The following is a 19606-nucleotide window of genomic DNA, read 5'->3' as shown; positions in this document are numbered from 1 at the left end:
TAAAAATTTATAAATAAAATAGTTAAAACTTTTTCATCTTCGTCATTATTTACATAGATCTTTAAACACGGAAATCAAAGTGAAAATAAGATAATATTTTTCTAATTTAAAATAATATATATATATATATATATATATATTCTCAAATTAAAGAAAACCTTACAAGGTCCATGTTAAGTCCGAGACGAGTATTTTAAGAATACTATACAGAAGAATCTTAAATTAACCTATAAAGAACATAATCATCACACAACTGGATAAAATCGGAGAAAGTTAGACCTACCTTTTATGTCAGAATTCAGACAGTAGGTAAAATAACCATAGATCGGGTATATTGAAGCAAAATATAGATTAATCGACAAATCAGAACGTATAATATTCTATTCTATAAATTATGTAACATACACTGAGAATTCTTGACAGAAGAAATTAACTTAATCTGAAAGATTGCCATTGGACATAGATACTATACCCCTTACAAGAACTTCTACAAGAAATGTAACAATATTACAGTATCTTGTCAGCCACAACATAGCATTATTCATTTCATGTATTGCCTTCGGTTTAGGGCCTGCCCCGCCTCATGCTGCATGATGGGCATTTGTATTGCTTTATGCTCTCAGCTTTTGCAGGAGTAATCTTCACACACTTACCATGGAACCACCTCTCACATATATCACAGCCAATCCAAAATTCGTCTGCATTGTAATTTCCACCACAGCTCCCACAAAGGGTTTCGCTATGCTCATCATCTTCTTCCTCGTAACCTTCGTCCGCAAACTTTGGGTTGCTTTTAACTTGCCCATCGCTTGATCTCTGCAGATAAATGAACAAGCAAGCATCATGTAGCAGCATGGCAAGGTTCAGATTAAGATCCTGAAATTCTAAGTCCTAAGAAACAAAGGAATTTGCAACTAAGAAACAAACACCATGACCAAGAGCATCTAAAATGCAGTCCAATTTTACACTCATTACAATTTCCATGATCATATATACATAAGCAAAGGAATAAATATGAGTGTAACAGTGTGATAGATTTTGTACACTGTGCCACAAATAGATTAAGATCCTGAAATTCTAAGACCTAGTGTAGCTTTTGCCTGCACTCAGCTGCTTCGGAAAGTGAACCATAAAAACAACAAATAAACTAGTCAATGGCATCTTATTGTAGTAGTTCTATGAATAGTATTTCTCTGTGTCTGATTGAGGAGATAAACATACAAAAAGGATAATTTTGTTGAATAACATATTATTACATTGATATCTTGCCTAATGACTCTAATCCGGCACAAAAAGGAAAAGACAAGTACCACATACATACTCATGCATAAACAACACTAACCTTGGTGCTACCCCTGGATTTGCTTCCACTGTCTGCAGTGGGCTTGTCCTTCACTGGCTTCCTCTCAGTCACAACTTCAAAAACAGTAGGAAGGTCATTGATCAAGCTAAATAACCGCTTCCTGCCATAAAGAATCAATGAAACAATCAATAGAAAGATAGAGCCATACGCACATTTCAGAGAAGATGTTGAGGAAAAATACTTCAGCAAAGAGAACCCATGAGAATGGAAAAGCTATAAGTGAATATCCTTCTCACCAACCTTCAGTTTATGATTAGTTTTCTTGAATTGATAATATTTTGGATGAAAAGGGAATCTGCTAATGTTTCTGGGAAGATAACACTGCCTTAAGAGTTAAGACACATTTTACTGTCCATCCAAGGAACATATGCATAAACTACACCAGAATCACAACAGATCAAAAAGAAATTACAGTCATTGCCAATTAATAAAGGCCATTATTTCTTTGAAGACCTTCATCCATGATGATACTAATGCATTTCATCAAATTTACAATAACAGGCCCCAGGTTTCAAAATGTACCAAAGTGCTTAAGCATGTGCATTACAGATATAGAGCCACAACCCATTTAAATATTCACCTCAAGCTTACACCCCAAATAAGCTAGTCAGTACCTTTCATTGCGGTTAAGACGAGCGCCAAGGTAGAAGGCCACAGAAAGCAACCACGAATCACTGTGCACAGCAACCAGGGAAAGCCAGTCCCTGCGGTTCATGCCATCCCTAGCAAAATTGATTCCAAGAGCCGGCTCCGGAAGCTCGGGCGGAACCTCCTCTGCTGGCAGAGTCACTTCCCATGTTTCATTCGGATGTCCATAGAGACACAAGTTCTCCTTATCTTAAAACAAACACACGAGGGAAATTTTGAATTCAACGGAACAAATAGGGAAACTAACAAATATCATTATTAAAAAAAATTAAAATCCATAACAAAACAACTAAGAGAGCATTTCCAGCACGAATATAATTCAACAAGCTACGTGTCTTACAAATTCATGTCCAAATCAAAATCCAGAAACTAAATGTGTCTCAGAAAAACAAACCCATACAAATCAAGTTAAAAGTTTTCACAAAACCTAAATCACACTATTAGAAATAACACACTTGCTGCTTAACCAAACAAACTAAAAATCCATTACAACCTTATCAACAAGGGATACTTAGTTTATTCATCAATTTATATATTTTATTAACAAATAATATATTATACGCATATAATTAAAGCATGGGAGATGGGTCATGTTAAGCTTTGACTTTCTTTATTTAATCAAATTTTTTTCTCCAAAATCTCCGAAAACAATAAAGTCAACTTGCAGAACCCAAACAAGCATGCACTGTTTACACCGAAAATAAAACTGGAAAATAAAATAATAATTTTGCACGTAAAGTAAAAGATAAAAATAATTCAGATCCGTGACAAATCTGTACCTGGATCACAGAGTCCATAGAATTCATCGACATCTGAGAGAAGAAAAGCGAAGGAATCAGAAAGGTTTGGATGGATTAGTGAAATTGGAGAGAGAGAGAGAGAGAGAGAGAGAGAGAGAGAGAGACCTTGAGAGAGAGCACGAACGATAGCGGTTCTACGAGCGCTGTAATCTTTGAAGATCTCTTCGACGGTGCGGGGAGTGGAAGCCATTTCCATGAATAGAGATCTGAAGAGAAGGTTCTAGAAAGCGCGGTGAGGGTGCGGGTGCAGGGTCGAGACCATGGGAAGGGATCGTAGGGATCGCAGGTGCATGTGATGATGTTAGGGACAGACAAGGAACTAATGAGAGAGAAGAGATTGCAACTTGGAGATGCAAAATAAATACAGACAGAGTCGTGGAGTGTGTGTGAATAACGCTGTTTTCGTTTTAATGATACATAAATTGCTTTTTAATTTTTTTTATTGATATATAAAAAATGACGCTTAGTATAAAATTTATTATAAACTTTTAAAATATTAATTATTTTATATTTATCTGTCATAAATATTATTTTTATATCTAATATAATAATAAAGTAACTTTAAATAAGAAATAAATTTAAAGTAATGTAATTATTTTTTCAAAAAACTAATATCTTAATTAATTTTAATTTTTAATATATTTTTATTAATGTTATTTATAAGGTTGATTTTAAATATTAAAAAAAACTTGATATACTTTTATGTTCTTGATATAATAATTTTTTAATAAAAAATCATCTTAAAAATTAAATTAAAATTTTCAATTTTATAATTACGTGATTTAATTAAAATGATCGTATAGAAATAATCATACCCAATAAGTTGTTTGCTTTACTTATTCTTGTCACTGTTAACTTTTGGTGGTGTGATGCTTCCTAAGTTTTTCTGTATTTGATTTTAAAATTATTTTCAAAAGGTTGAATAAGTCTATTCTTTTGTCGCTTCTGTCTTTTTTCTTTTTTTATTTTTTTTATTTTTTCCCTTTCCTTTGAAAAGAATAAACATTTTCATTTTCAACTGAAGGAGATGAACAACCAATTAAGTTGGTTGGATCAAAGGTAGTTCCCGTGGAAACAACTTGTGAAGGGTACTAGTGAGATCACTATTTCACAGTAACTTTGTTTAGTAGATTAAAAAGAAAAAACTTAAATAACATTTGTTTAAGAATCTTTTTTAAAATAAGAATAAAAGATTTATCTCATTTTAAACTCTCCAACAAAGCTTATTAGAATGTATAGATTTATATAAATTTTTAAGCAAAATTTTTTCTTTATTTCTAAAAAATACAATTTAAAAATTATATATATAAATTATTTTAGTCACAAAGTTAATCTTAATATATAATTAATTTTTTAATCAATTATTTTTTCCTTATATAATTTTTATTTTAAATAAGTCTTGTAAACAGAATATTCATCGTTACATAATATTTTTATTATTATTGCATTTGTAACGTCACAAATTTTGATAATATTAATTATTATTATTCTTTTATATATATATATATATATATATTTATATATGTGTTGATTTATTTGAAAATGATGTTTTATGTGTATTAAGTACATGATTGTGTGTATATATGTGTATGTGTGACTGAATAGGCTGAAAATAAGCTAAGTGTCTAAGTGTAAGCGTGATACTGGGCTGTTTTTGCTGCAGCGAGAGGGCCTTGGGAGAAAAGACCAGAACTGTCGCCTTCTCGCTGTAGCGACAGAGCGATAGTTTGGGGTGCATTTCTGAGTGCAGTCTCGCTATAGCGAGAAGGTCTCGCTGTAGTGAGATTCTGCAGAAACCAGAGTGCAGTTTTCTCTAATTTTTTTACTGTAGCGAGAGGGTGTGGACCTCGCTGCAGCGAGAATATTTCGCTGTAGCGAGAGTGTCGCAACCAGAAAAAGATTTAAAGGGGGTTAAGGTTCGGGAAGAGTTATTTCTCCCTCTCCCTTCGATCCTCTCATGCCTAAAGCCCTTTCCACTTATTAAATTGCCTCCAAAGCCGTTCGAGAGCTTGATTGAAGATTAAATCTGTGTGGAGGTAAGTTTTAATGGTTATGGTTCCGTTTCTCATCCCCTTTTCTCTATTTTCGTGGTTTCCTTGGGTTCTCATGAAGTTTCTCCATGTGTTTAGGACGAAATCCATAAGGGGGAGCACTTCTTGGTGGATTTAGCGTGTGGGTCTTCAATTCAAGGTAAGGGAAGACTCTATCCTACTCTTTTGTGCATGAATTGTTATTATTTTGCTGAATATTGTATTGTGAATAAGTTAATGGGTAGAAAATTGCTGAGAAACATAATGTGGGCCATGTGCCGTGGTATGTGAACATGATGTGTGTTGATCCGAAATTGATGGATGTGGATTGTATATAAATATTGTGTGATAGAATGAGTATGGGCACTTGTGCCGTATATTTAAATGAATATTGTGAAAATGTGGGCCTAAGGGCCGTGTAATGTGAACGATAATTGTGGGCTGTGTGCCGTGTGTAAGCATGATTACTGCATGCGTGAATGGAATATGTGTGAATGAGCGTGTTAGCGCCGTTGTAATGTGATGTGAATGGTTCAGCGATATACTGAGGATGTCGGAGATGAGGACGGTAGAAATACCTTGGGGAAGAGGGAGTGCTGGTGACACCGACTGCAGAACGGGTGCACCATGGGCCACACACTCTCTTCTTGACTAGACCTCTGACCACTATCTTTACTGAGCGACCCGTGACTATCCACGTAGTATCCGTGAGGCGGGGTAACCGACGACCATTCATGGTGTAAATCTATGATCACAGTGCCACAGTGAGTGTGGTTGGTGTGTGTGTGTATGCACGAGTTTTGTGTACTGTACCTATGGATATGGAATGCTGCTTGTGATTGTATTTGTTTAATGTATTGAAAATGTACTGGAGGTGAGACTTTACGTTGATTGTGTGTTTTTAGGTAGTGTAGAGTACTCACCCTTATATTCATTTTTCAGGTAATCAAGACGATCAGCACCGGACTCAGTGAAGGGGTGGATGGAACTGTTATAGGACTTAGGATATTATTTTGAAAAACTGTTATATTTGAATAAGTCTCATAGCAACTGTTTGATATAAATTGTAACCCCTTCCTTTATTTAAAATGGTTAATGAAACTTGAATTAAAAATAAAAATTTTATTATCTCAAAAATTTGTAAAATTTCTTATTTATTGAAAATTAAAATTTAAGGTGTTACAACATTTATTTTTACTTTTATCTATCTATCTATCTATCTATATATAATCCTTTTAAAGAGTTTATATCATTCTTTTCAAGAAAGTTCAATGTGTTTATAGTCATTAAATTATTTAATTAGATACATTTGTTTTATAGATCTAAATTTGCTCGTTCATGCATAAATTAAAATATTATATTTCATTTTTGTTTAAATAAATTTTTTTCATTTAAATAATAGTAAAAATTTGTATTAAAAAATTGTAAAAGAATGAGAATGAGAGGAGACTAAGAGTTAAGGAAAGGAAATTAGAGAGTTGAAAAGGAAAAACAAAAAAAAAGTACTAAGATAAGGGGAATGCGGATATGAGACTATGGAAAAGGAAAACTAGAGAAAGGGAAACGAAAATTTTTGTTTCCATTTAAATAAGAATAGAATTGGACTATTTAATTCCTATATGAATTGAAATAAATTTGTATCTCTATTTTATACCTCTTACAAAACTTCTTTATTTTCTTTTTATAAAATCTTTTGCTAGTTGTTACTTGCATTAGTTATTTATTTATCTATTTTTACATAGTAATTAATTAAGTATAAAGATAAGTAGTTATGAGTAGTAATAATTTTAAAGATAATTTTTTAATAAACTTTTAAATTATTAAAAATTTATATTATTAATAAAGTTGATTATTTTTATTAACTTTTGTAAAATAATTAAAAATATTTTATATGAGACAAAATAATATTACATAAGTTAAATTATAAATTTAGTCTTTATACTTGATACATTTTTTCAATTGAATTCCTATAAAAAAAAATTACAATTTAGTTACTACGTCCGTGAATGTATTTAAAATATTCCTTGATCATTTAATACATTTTATGTGTTAAACGAAGAGACTAAAATATTATATAATTTTTTTTTTATAAAAATTAAAACATAAATTTTTAACTTTTCTTTAGACGTTATACTTACAAACCTTATTTAAGTCAAGATTCCTAGGAAGATTTGAATTTGTAAAAAAAATATGTAATACCAAAAAAGTTTAGTAATTTAAATATGGAAAATGAAAACTTTTATTGTAAAATATGATTTTTTTTCATAAAATTATGTGAATATTAATACTATACTATAAAAGTTTACATTAGTATTTTTTATGAACAAAAATAAAAGTTGAAGCGTCAAGACTTTATTGACACAATCTAAAGCCTAATTAACGCAACTTATACATTTGAAAAAGTCACCGTTAGCGACCTTTGACCAAGAATAAGTTCATTTCAACTATGAAGTTTCACCATAGCATGTCAAGCAAAAAGAATCTCTGCATCCCTCTGAAAAATTGTTATTAGCAACTTTTGGATCAAGAATTCCTATCATTTTCAATGTAGAAGCAAGACAATGAGTCTATGCTCTAAAATCCATCCTTGGTGATCTTTGATGTTATAAATAAGACCTTCATGTATAACAAGAAGTCATGCACATGGAGTGCATGGAAGAAGGAGGAGAGAGAAATCTAAGGTGGAAGAAGGGTGAAAAAATTGTAAAAAAAAATTAGGGAATAATTATAAATTTTAAAATAGAAGAAAAAATTAGGTTAAAAAGAAAAATAGTCAAACATTCAACTATGAATTCATAGAAGTATGTCTTAAAAAATGTACGTAATTTAAATGTAAGTTTTTTTTAATTTATATTCTATTTTTTTGGTTATTTTCCATTTTTATTTACAATTTAATCTTCATAAAAAGTAAATTATTATTACCAATATATAATAATTTTTATGAAATAAAATATTTGTAACGTCTTGTTTAGCATAAATTGAAAACAAATTTTATATAATTAAGTTTGAAAAATATAAAATTTAACATGTTATTTAATATCAGTAGAATTTATTATTTTTATTATCATTATTATTTATGAATTAATTAATTTTTTTATAATATATTTAGGTTAATTTATTTAATTTCTTAAATTTGTGTTATTAATGTTTCTTACATTTATTAACATTTCTTTTAAACTTTTATAACTTAAGAAATATAACCTAAATGTATTTGTTTTGATATATTTAGTTAATAATTTTAATAAAGACTTAATTATATATTTTATTTTTATTAAAATTAATTTTTTTAAAAATATATTAAAATTTATTTTTAAATATTTTTAAAATGCTTAGAATTAATTTTGCCATCAAATATTCTTTATTAAATAATTTAAATTTATCATTGTAACATCATTATTATTTTTTAATATTTAAAAAAATGTTCTTCTGGTATGCCAACACTTTCTTTACTCTCTTGACTAAACTCTCATTTTGATCCTTGAGACAATTAGCGTCATACATTTTAGTCCCTGAAATATTAAAAATGTTATGTTAATTTTTAACTTTCATTTTTGTTGGGCATTTTAGTCCCTAAATCTAAACACAATTCACAAACAATAATAGAATGTTAACATGTCACATTAAGTGACACATGTGATAGCTTAATTGGCATATACGACATTGTTTCATGAAATGAAAAAAATTATGCCTTGATTGCCCAAACATTTTAGTCTCTTTCTATTGCCTCTACATCTATGGTTAGGTTCCTTTCACTATTAGGGTTCTTCTTTCCACTATTGAGATTTCTTTCTTCCATTGTTAGGGTTCCTTCCTTCCTTCCACTTTTGAGGTTCCCAATATTTAAATGGATAGTCTAATAGCAATAAAAGCTCTCTTATGAGTTCATCTTCATGTAACACCTAAATTTTTACTTTCCAAAATAACAATAGATTTCCTAAAATAGGGAGAATAAACTTTTTCATTTAAATAAAATCCTCATTAAATGTTTCAAATTATGGAAGGGTTACAAGTTCATATCAAATAACTACTACAAGACCTATTCAAATACAACAGTTTCAAATAATATTTTAAGTCTTAGAGCAGTTTCATCCACCCCTATTCACTGAGACCGGTGCTGATCGCCTTGATTACTTGAAAAATGAATGTAAGGGTGAGTATACTCTATACTACTTGTTATACAAACAAATATAGTCTCACCATGCACCTATTTTACATTATTTCTAACACAATTCATAAAAATACATTCACAGACAGCAATACTACTCAATTTCAATTTAATTCAAACACCGATGCACTCACGACATTAAACAGTTTACACACACAAAATTAACAAACAATAATCTTGTGCACTCACTACACGCTAGCCACACTCACAGTGGCACTGTAATCACAAATTTTCACTATAGATAGTCGTCGGTTACCCCCACCTCACGGATACCACGTGGGCAGTCACAGGTTGCTTAGCAAAGGTAGTGGTTAGAGGTCTAGTCAAGAAAAGAGTGTGTAGCCCGTGGTGTACCCATTTTCACTGTCAGTATCACCACCACTCTATTTTCCCCATGGTATTTCTGCCGTCCTCATCTTCCATATCTCTAGTATATCGCTGAACCATTCACAGCATGTTACACCGGTGTTAATCACGCCTCATTCACACACATTGCAATATTCATTCTCAGTATACGGCATAAAGCCCACAGTCATGCATAATACACGGCACTAGGCCCTCATTTGTTCACTAGGCCCTCATTTGTTTTAAAGTACACGACACAAAACCTATATTCATTCATATTACACGGGCCTTGGGCCCACACTTGTTCACAATATTCATTCAAATATACGGCACAAGTGCCTATACCCATTCACAATATTCGGCATATATGCCCTCATTCTATTACACGACATTTATTATATAATCCACATTCGTCAGTTTTGGGTAAACACACATTCTTTCATCCACGCACATAATATTCACATCTCATGGCACATGGCCCACATCATATTTCACCACCATTCTCGTTAACACATATTTCCTACCTTCTAACTCAACCACATCACAATATTCAACAAAATAAACGGCTAATCACACATATTGAGATAGGATAGAGTCCCCTTTACCTTGAATTGAAGACCCACACTCGAATTCAACCACGGAAGTGCTTCCTACACGGAGTTCGTCCTAAATACACGGAAGAATTCTATGAGAACCCAAGAAAATCACAAAAACAGAGAAGGGGAATGAAAAACGAATACCCTAACCATTAAAACTCATTTCCAAGGGTTCCCAACATGAACCCAACCTTCAATCAAGCTCCCGAATGGCTTTAGAGGCAATTTAATCAGTGAGATAGGATTTTGGGTCAAAAGAATCGAAGAAATTTTGAAGGGAAGGTGAGAAATAACCTTTCTCGAACCTTAACCCCCTTTACATCCTCTCTGGTCACGACACTCTCACTACAGTGAGATATTGTCACTGCAGCGAGCGAAAAACTTAGACAAAACTGCACGCTGATTTTTACAGAATCTTGCTACAACGAGACCCTCTCGCTACAGCGAAACTGCACCTAAAAATGCATCCTAAACTGTGGCTTTGTCGCTACAGCGAGAGACCTCTCGCTACAGTGACAAAGCCACAGTTTCATCCTTCTCTCCCAGTGCCTTTTTGCTACAACGAGAATCCCCTCCCTACAGTGAGAAAGGCACAGTTTCATGCCTCACGCCCAGGTGCCTCTTGCTACAACGAGAATGCCCTACAGCAGCATCCATACTTACCCTGTTTTTAGCCCAATCAATTCAATCCAATTATACACACACACACACACATCCATACACATTATACCCACAAACATCATCATTTCGCATTCAAATGCAAATACGTCTTTCACATTTACACGTACATATAAACACATATACATATATCAATAATAATTAATATTACAAAATTCAAGGCGTTACACTTCGAGGTCATCACCACAACAAAATAGGAGATAAAATGGTAAGGCTTGCTATTGTGGTTTGAGAACAATTGTTAGAAGCCTACTAATAGATGCAACACCTTAATTTTAATTTCCAAAATAAATAAATTTTGTAAATATGGAAACAATAAAAATTTTCATTCAAATAGTTTTCGAAACATAATTCGACAAAGCATTTCAAAATAAGGGTGAGTTACAATTTGAATCAACAACTACAGGACTTAATTAATGCATCATTTTTTAAAATAAATCCTAAGCCCTATAGCAGTTTCATCCACCCCTTCACTGAGCTCGGTGTTGATCATCTTGGTCACCTGAAAAATAAATGTAAGGGTGAGTACTCTACGCTACCAAGCACACAATCAAATATAAAGTCTCACCTTGCACATACTTCACATCATTTCTAATATATTTTACGCAAGTATAATTACAAGCAACAGTGTCAAGCAATTCATTTCAATTTACGACCAATGCACTCACGATACCAAAACATTTCATACACGTGCACTCACTACACGTAGCCACGCTCACTATGGTACTGTAATCACAGTTTCACACCATATATGGTCGTCGATTACCCCTGCCTCACAGATACTGCGTAGGCAGTCACGAATCGCTTTGTAAAGGTAGTGGTCAGAGGTCTAGTCAGGAACAGAGCGTGTGGCCTGTGGTGCACCCACGCTCTATTGTTGGTGTCACCACCACTCTTTCTTTCCAAGAGTATTTTTACCGTCCCCACCTTCTACACCTCCAGTGTATCGCTGAACCATTCATAGCATAATCACAATGGCATTTAACATACCCCATTCATACACATTTCAATTACAGAATATTCATATTCACATATGGCACTCAAGCCCACATTCATTCACATTACACGGCGCTTAGGCCCATACTCATTCACAACACACGACACATATGTCCACACTCAATCGCATTATTAAATTACCAATCAATGGCATTTCCCATTACACAATCACCCACAATGGGTTCAACTATTTCATCACACATCACATTGTATTCAATCACACAATAATTTTCATCATCACACATTTCTTATCCTCTATCTCAGCCACATTGCAATATTTAGCAAAATAAACAGTAAATCACACACAATGAGACAGGGTAGAGTCCCTCTTACCTCAGATTGAAGACCCAAACACGAATTCAGCCCAAGGAAGTGATCTCCACACGAACTTCATCCAAAACACACGGAAGAATCCCATGAGAACCAAGGGAAACCAAGAGAACATAGAATGAGGATGAGAAACTGAAGCCCTAACCATGGAAACTCACCTCCACGCGTTTTTAACACGAATCCAACCTTCAATCTAACTCTCGAATGGCTTTGGAGGCAATTTAATCGGTAAGAATAGCTTGGGAATCGAGGGAAACAAGAGAGAGTTAGAAGGGAGAAGTGGGAAATGATTTTTCCCAAACCCTAACCCCTCAAATACCCTTCAGGTCGTGACACTCTCGCTGTAGCGACGCCCCCTGTCGTTGCAGGGAAAATATTAGAGGGAACTGCATCGTAGTTTATGCAGAATCTCGCTACAGTGAGACACTCTCGCTACAGTGAAACTGCACGTAGAAATGCACCTCAAATTGTCGCTTTGTCACTACAGCGAGGGACCTCTCACTAGAAGGTGACAATTTCACACCTTCCTCTCAGGACCCTCTCGCTACAGCGAGAACGTCCCAATATTACACCCTTAACCTGTTTCTTAGCCCAATCAATCTAGTCTAATAGTAAACAAACACATTTATACACATCAACGTCATCATCACACACTTAAGTGCAGATTCCAACATCTATTCACATTTATACACACACACACACACACATATCAAATACATAAACACACAAAAATCTACATAAACACTTATATTAATAATTAAACAATATTACAAAATTTAGGGTGTTACAATAGACACTAATCCTGGAAAATTATTTGTTGAATGTCCTAAATATATGGTAAAAAAATTAATTTAGTGTCATGTTCAATTGCCTTTTCTCATAAATTAATTAGCTTCATACACATGGTGTAGGTTGGTGAGCATTGTGTCAGGCCTGTAAATTTATTATTGACTAACCTATAATATTTTGTACTTGTTAAATATTAATTGAAGGATTATTTGGTATTGAAATAGATTTAGATGGAGTTTGAAATTATTATTTTTTCAAAAAAAAAAAAGTGAACAGTAAATCTGACGTGAACAGTAAGGCGGTGTGAACAGTAACTCTAACATGAACAATAAGGCGGCGTGAACAATACCAATTTTTTTTTTTTGAAATTTTGCCTATAAATAGGGGGTCTTGTACGAAATTTTCATTTCTTTACACTTCTCAAAGGTTCTAGAGAGACTCAAGGTTATATATTACCATTTTCTCTCATACTAAACCTTCCTAAACTTAGATTTTTCACCAGATCTGAGATTCTATGTTTGCTCTGAGGAATTTAAAGTAAGTTTCTATAAGTTTAAAGTTAGATTTATCGTTCATTTCTCTTATTCTTCTCTTTCTTATAGATAGTTGATGATAACTTAAGAGAACCTTCATTGTAGAGCTAAATTTTCAGTGAATTTTGCTGTAAAACAAGTAATATTTGGTAGATTTAGTGTGAATCATTGCTCTAAGGTAAAAGGAGCTTACTTTAACTATTAAACGATGTTTAGAACGATTTGGTATGCTATTACAAGAATTTTTGAGATGATTTTGTCAGATCTCTTGGATAAAAGCTATTTGTTGTGCTGTAATTGCTGTTAATTGATTTAAAATGCTGAGATTTGGTTGAAATATTATGAATTGTTTTAGCTGAGATGAGTTGTTGAGAATATGATTTCGTTTGTGTTACATCTGTCACAAAGCTGAGAAAACACTAACTAGCAAGTGTACTAGGTAGTTGTAGTAAGTAATAAAATTTAGAATTCATTTGAGTTCCAAAATAGTACTTCTAAGGAGTTCTGTAGAGAGATCGACTGTTTGAATGTGGAATAAGGCTTTATCAGCTCAGATCTACTAAAAAATAACCCGATTTAAGTCCCTTGAGAAAAAAGAGAGAAGAAACAAGGTAAAACTAAGAATTAAGCTTCGAGAACTCACCTAAACCTCAATGAGATAGAAGATCTTACTTTGATCGGGAAGAAATACAGCTTTGAGGAAGAGTAATAGGAGAGAGAATAGAGAGAAACTGAGAGAGAAAAGTTGTCTGGTGAGAAAATAAAGTTTTTGGGCACTGAGGCCCCTTAAATACCCCTCCAGCGCGCGTGCTCTCGTTCAAGTAAGCTTCTTCTCGCCTGGGCAAGCCAACCCTTACCTGGGCAAGAAAACCAGATAGTGATGCTACTACTATACCTTTTCCTTTTATCATGCCCAGGACTGCCCCAGCTTTTATGAACACTGATGTCCCTACCCCTGCACCTATCCTAGATGTTACCCCTGACTCCTATGTATCTCGACCTTCTTCCTCTCCTCTTGCTGAACCTAAGTGTGTTGACATTTGGGTAATTGAGTCATCTATCTGACCTTGTCCGTCTACTCCACCTCATTGACTTTCACCTATCAACAAAGCTGGACCCTCACATCGTAGCCCTTCACCACCCTTGTCCTCTCCGCTTTCCCACATACCCCCACCTACTCCTAGCTGGTTAGAAGATGTAGATGAAGAACTGTCCAGTCTACCTACTAACCTTGATGCGACTCTATCGACTTCACTAGACTCTAACCCCTTAGAAGAATACACTCCTCTGGACTAATGTTATTTTGTATATATCTATGTGTGTCTTCTTTTTGCATGATGAGAATGTTTGGAGGAAACGACATGGAAAGTAATAATTGCTTTTTGGTTCTTTAGAAGTTGTATGATAATGTTCTCCCTAGGACGTCATAAGTGTTAAGACCTTTTTATTTCCCTCAGTCTTTTGACAACTTATGTATGTGACTTTGTGTTGTGAATTAGCTTGTTTCAAATATTGCATGACAACACGTTTCATATTTAATTTGCATTTTGATTCATTATGTGGAAATTGTTTTCTTTACCATTTTAATGACTGTACATTTTCAATACACTCATAAACAACTAAAAGAATATTTGGTTATGCATGTTAAATATTATATATATATATATATATATATATATATATATATATAATCATAAAAAGTTATTGTGTTTTGGACATGCACCTATTGTATTTGGAAATGGATAAGTTAGGTTGTCACACCTTTCCCCTTATAAGTGTTATAAGTGTAGTAGTTGTGGATGAAGAATGGAAGAAGAATTTGGCTACCAAAATGACATATTTAAAGGATAAAATTAGGAAATTAAAGTTCTTTGTACAATTGTTATGTATTATGATGTGTATTGATATGTATTTGTTGTAAGAGAATAATGCATTTTGTTTTAATTGATAAATAATACTTTATTTATTGTCTATGGCCCACAATTGGTTTATATTTTCATTTTTTTCTAATATAATAACTTAAAACATAATAAGTGAATAGAACCCAAAACATTCATTGCATTAAGTTGGTGAAACCTAAAACATAACAACTTTTCCAAATAAAATAACTTATACATAATACACCCTTGGTACATCCAAAATAATAAAAACAAGTAACATGCTCGCTACAAATCATTGTTAAGTCCTCGGTCCATATGTTGACATGAATTATTGAGCCTTTGCAGAGTCATCTCCCATCTTCATTAGGTAAAGATGGTGGTAGAGTTTGTTGAGGTGATGTAAGAACATTTGTAACAGATGACCTTTGTTGTAACCCCTTAAATTTTCTTTTAACAGTAAACAAATTTTCATGATTGATAAAAATAAATTCATTTCTATTCATGGAATTGATAATAGAATAAAGACAAAATTTTATATTTTCTTCCAACAAAAATTTCATAAGAGTCCAAAAGAAGTCAAGCCTCCAAAGGTAAAACTTTGAAACTTGAAAATAATCAAATAAAACTCAATTTTACTTCTAATAAAACATTCAGTTTATTTTGAATATATATAAATTTTGAATTCCCACTAAGAACATTTTCAAAATATTCTTTACAACCAAAATCTGCTCGAGGATTTAAATTCTGAAATCTAACATTAAGGTTATTTACAAACTTTGGTCAACCCAAATTATAATTTGATAAAACAGTACAATTTCTCAAACTATTTTAATCCCTACAGAGTAGTCTTTTTTCTAACACCCTCAGATTATGATCCTAGGACGGGCCAAACATCTTTATCTCTTACATCCATTGCTAAAAAATATTAGTAAATGTGAGTATCTCCTGCCCTACTAAATCTCTGGTTTAACATAAGTAAATATTCACATGCATATACAGTACTAAAATACCACTCAACATGGATTAAATCCACAAGAACACTTAAATCATCCAAGTTGCCATTACTAGAAAGCACGCACAGAACAAACAATCAATCATACTCATGACTTCAGATCATACATCTTTCTAATGATCTGCATGTCATACTATATATATTATACCACGTTAATCAATATGTCAAAATACATGTGTCCTAATCGCACCCGTCGATGTATTACAACACATATATCATAACAACATCAACTGACATGTTACAATGCATATATTATGACTGCACAATTTCTATACCAATTCGTACACAATCACACTTTCACATTCAATGCCCCTAGGATCCCTTGAGGATTTCACAGTTTAGATAGTCGCTGGTTAGCCGCAGCAACGCAGATACACGCGTGCCGACTCAGCCCCTCCTAGCAAAGGTATAGTTAAGAGTCTTGTCAGAAAATGAGTGTGTGGCCTCTGAATGCTTTTATTTTCAGCAAACCATTGTGCACTATCCACACTAGCATTCACCACCCTCATTTCTCCAAGATTTTCCAAATCTTCTCCGGACTCTATATCCCCAGTTGTATCACTGTAGCTATCTAAACTCACCACCACATTTCTCAGTCTTTTCCACACTCTTCCACAGAGCAACGTGTCATAATACGTGAGTCTTGACCAAATAAATTGATGTATTACAATACATATATTATGAGTACACCCTTTTGGGTCTTATCACAATACCTGTATTACAATCACATCCATTCATCTGTTTTGACTCTCGTATTATAATCACTTTTATCAAGCATTTCATTAAATTCATTCACACATGCACTCATCGCACTTAGCCATGCTTACTGTGGCACGATAATCTCATCACACAGAAAACCCTTCTTTATTTACAAACAGCCAAACACTTGTACTATATCATCGGTTCACTCATTTGGCATACTTCAATCATTAAATAACACATATACAATAATTATATCATTTATCATGCAAGTATCATCAACAAATTTATTCATTCCCAATACTCTAACACTTTTCATTACAGCCTAGTTCAACCAATATCAACATACCTCAATCATCATTAGATATTCATCACATCATTTTACACATCACACAATCAATACAATGTGCCGGAGGCCAGACACCTCCGGACTCAGCCTAGTCATACAACCTACTACTCACATTTCTCAATAATAACAGTAGAGCCATCTATCCTAAGGTTTGACATCATTCCAACTACCCCCAAACGATGTTCGCTTACTGAGAATGTAATGTTTCTTTCAAAACTTTTTTATTTACAACCTTTATTACAATTTACATTTAGATAATTATCAAATAGTTACGGATTTTCCATATTACCCACCCAAGAAACGTTAGGGTTTAGGATTTACTCCCTTTTACCTTAGAATCGAGACCCACCACAAAATCAACGATAGAATAGCTCCCCACACAGATTTTCGTCCCTAGCTCTGTAAGAGCCATACAATGGGTTTCACTATGGTATAATAAAGCCCCTGGCCGCTAGGGTGGGGGCTTCCCTTCCCTCCATGAGAAACCAAGATTACAAGAAAGAGGGACGAGAAACTGAAAACCCTAACTCATAAACTTACTCTAAGCGTCCCAAACTTGATTTCAACCTTCAATCTAGCTTCCAAACGACTTTGAAGGCAATTTAATCGGTAAAAACGGGTCGATAGTGAAGAGAATCAAAAAGGATTTCAAAGGGGGGATGGGAAATGAATTTCTCAAACCCTAAATTGTTCAAATACCCCTCAGATCGCGACACGCTTGCTACAACAACACATTCTCGTTACAGCGACGCCCTTGTTGCTACAGCGAAAAACTCAGGAGAAACTGTACCCTGGTTTCTGCAGAATCTCGCTACAGCGAAATCCTTTTGCTACAACGAGACTGTACCAAACACTTACCAAATTTTCAATCTAGTCCCAAACATATATATATATATATATATATATATATATATATATATATTTCTCCTTACCACACACACACACACACACACACACACATATATATATATATATATTACACAAATATATGAAAATTCATATAAACACTTATATTAATAATCAACAATATTATAAAAATTTGGAGCGTTACATTTGTCTAATGAATTGTTGAGCCTTTGTTGAGTCATTTGTTGGGCCTTCTTTTACATGTAAAGTGGAAGGCTACTATGTTGGCCTTTTTTTATAGATATAATTGAGGGTTATGGTGTTGAGTTGTTGTTTTGGTATTCAAAGTCTTTTATTCTTTTCTTTTTTAGTATAAGGAAAGTATGTTTATAGTGGTTTAAGGCTCCACAACATGGAAACTTAAACTATGACAATTTTATTTTCAATTTATGTTTTGTTGGATTCTCATTTGTTGTCTTTCTGTGTTTATCCTTTCTTCTACGTTTCTTAGGTCTACTTGTAGTCCTCTTAATAGTTGATAGTAATAGTGGACTTTTCTAACTTTTCTCCCAAAATTCTTGACTTTGTAATGGTTGAACATGATGTTTATAAGTTGCACGACATGCTTCCATTGTTAACAATTCAAGTCAGTAGTCTTCTGGTCTCTCACTTTTATATGCTATTGTAGAAATAGCATGCATAGAAGTCATGCTTATAAAAATAGCAATATATATATATATATATATATATTAAACATAATATATGGTGCATATCTATATAGACTTAACACACTAGCCATTATATAAATTTAACAAACCTGTTAATTGTTAAAATCTACAAGTACATGTATGAGTGCTCAAGTTAACAATAACCTTAGTTGACGAATATTACACTTCAAATTTATGAGTATCATCATCACCTATGGTGCAAGTTTAGTTAAAAGAAATGTCATGCTATAGAGTTCAAAATGATAAGTACATAAAACCTGTGGTATGCATCTGGCATGACTTTTTGTAAGGCTGGTATCAAAACTTGCAATAAATTACGATGTGCATTTTAGTCCTCAAATATTAAAAATCATGCAAATTAGTCTCTAATAAATATATTAATCATGCAAATAAGTTCCTATCAGGCATATCTAATTAGTAACTTAGTCTTATGTAGACCTTTATCTTCTGCATGTCAAATATGAAATTTCATCCATTTTTTTTTAATCTTCTAGATCTTCATATAAGAGTGATAAAAATCAATGTTAATTCTCTATATTTTCAACATAAAAAACTACATAGGCTATTACCCATATATGAATATTAGCATCTTGCCTCACTATTGTCAATAATTGTCCTCTATAATAACCTTTTGAAAATGCACCATCAAGACCTATTATTAGTCTGCACCCAACCTTAAGTCCATTTTTGCAACCAACAAGGCATATATATAATCTTTGAAAATGTGGTGGACCTTCAACATCAGGAACAATATCCATTGTCCTAATTAAACCTGAATTACACCTCATAAATTCTCCCTAACAGTCCCACAATTTCCTA

At 33.1% G+C, this 19606-nt stretch overlaps 1 protein-coding gene across 3 annotated transcripts; it reads right to left on the bottom strand.

Annotated features, from left to right (window-relative positions):
- Nucleotides 1-309: 309 nt before the first annotated feature.
- LOC113848938 (PHD finger protein ALFIN-LIKE 1-like) lies at nucleotides 310-3203 on the bottom strand. Of its 3 annotated transcripts, none has more exons than XM_027478372.1 (5): nucleotides 2917-3203; nucleotides 2791-2823; nucleotides 1978-2200; nucleotides 1343-1463; nucleotides 310-816 (listed from the first exon to the last, which is right to left on the bottom strand). In XM_027478372.1, exons 1-5 carry the CDS (start codon nucleotides 3005-3007, stop codon nucleotides 565-567), a joined length of 720 nt encoding a protein of 239 aa, XP_027334173.1. In that variant the 5' UTR covers nucleotides 3008-3203; the 3' UTR covers nucleotides 310-564. The 3 variants fall into 3 exon arrangements, with proteins under 3 accessions (XP_027334173.1, XP_027334174.1, XP_027334175.1); XM_027478373.1 differs by having other exon boundaries at nucleotides 388-816; nucleotides 1337-1463; nucleotides 2917-3184; XM_027478374.1 differs by lacking the exon at nucleotides 2791-2823 and having other exon boundaries at nucleotides 391-816; nucleotides 2917-3184.
- Nucleotides 3204-19606: the final 16403 nt, after the last annotated feature.

Source organism: Abrus precatorius, unplaced genomic scaffold (assembly GCF_003935025.1).
Source record: "Abrus precatorius isolate BTA unplaced genomic scaffold, Abrus_2018 Scaffold9, whole genome shotgun sequence".
NCBI classification, from domain to species: Eukaryota; Viridiplantae; Streptophyta; class Magnoliopsida; order Fabales; family Fabaceae; genus Abrus; species Abrus precatorius.
Note: the sequence above shows the minus strand (reverse complement) of the source record. Positions and strands in the feature narration are given on the sequence as shown.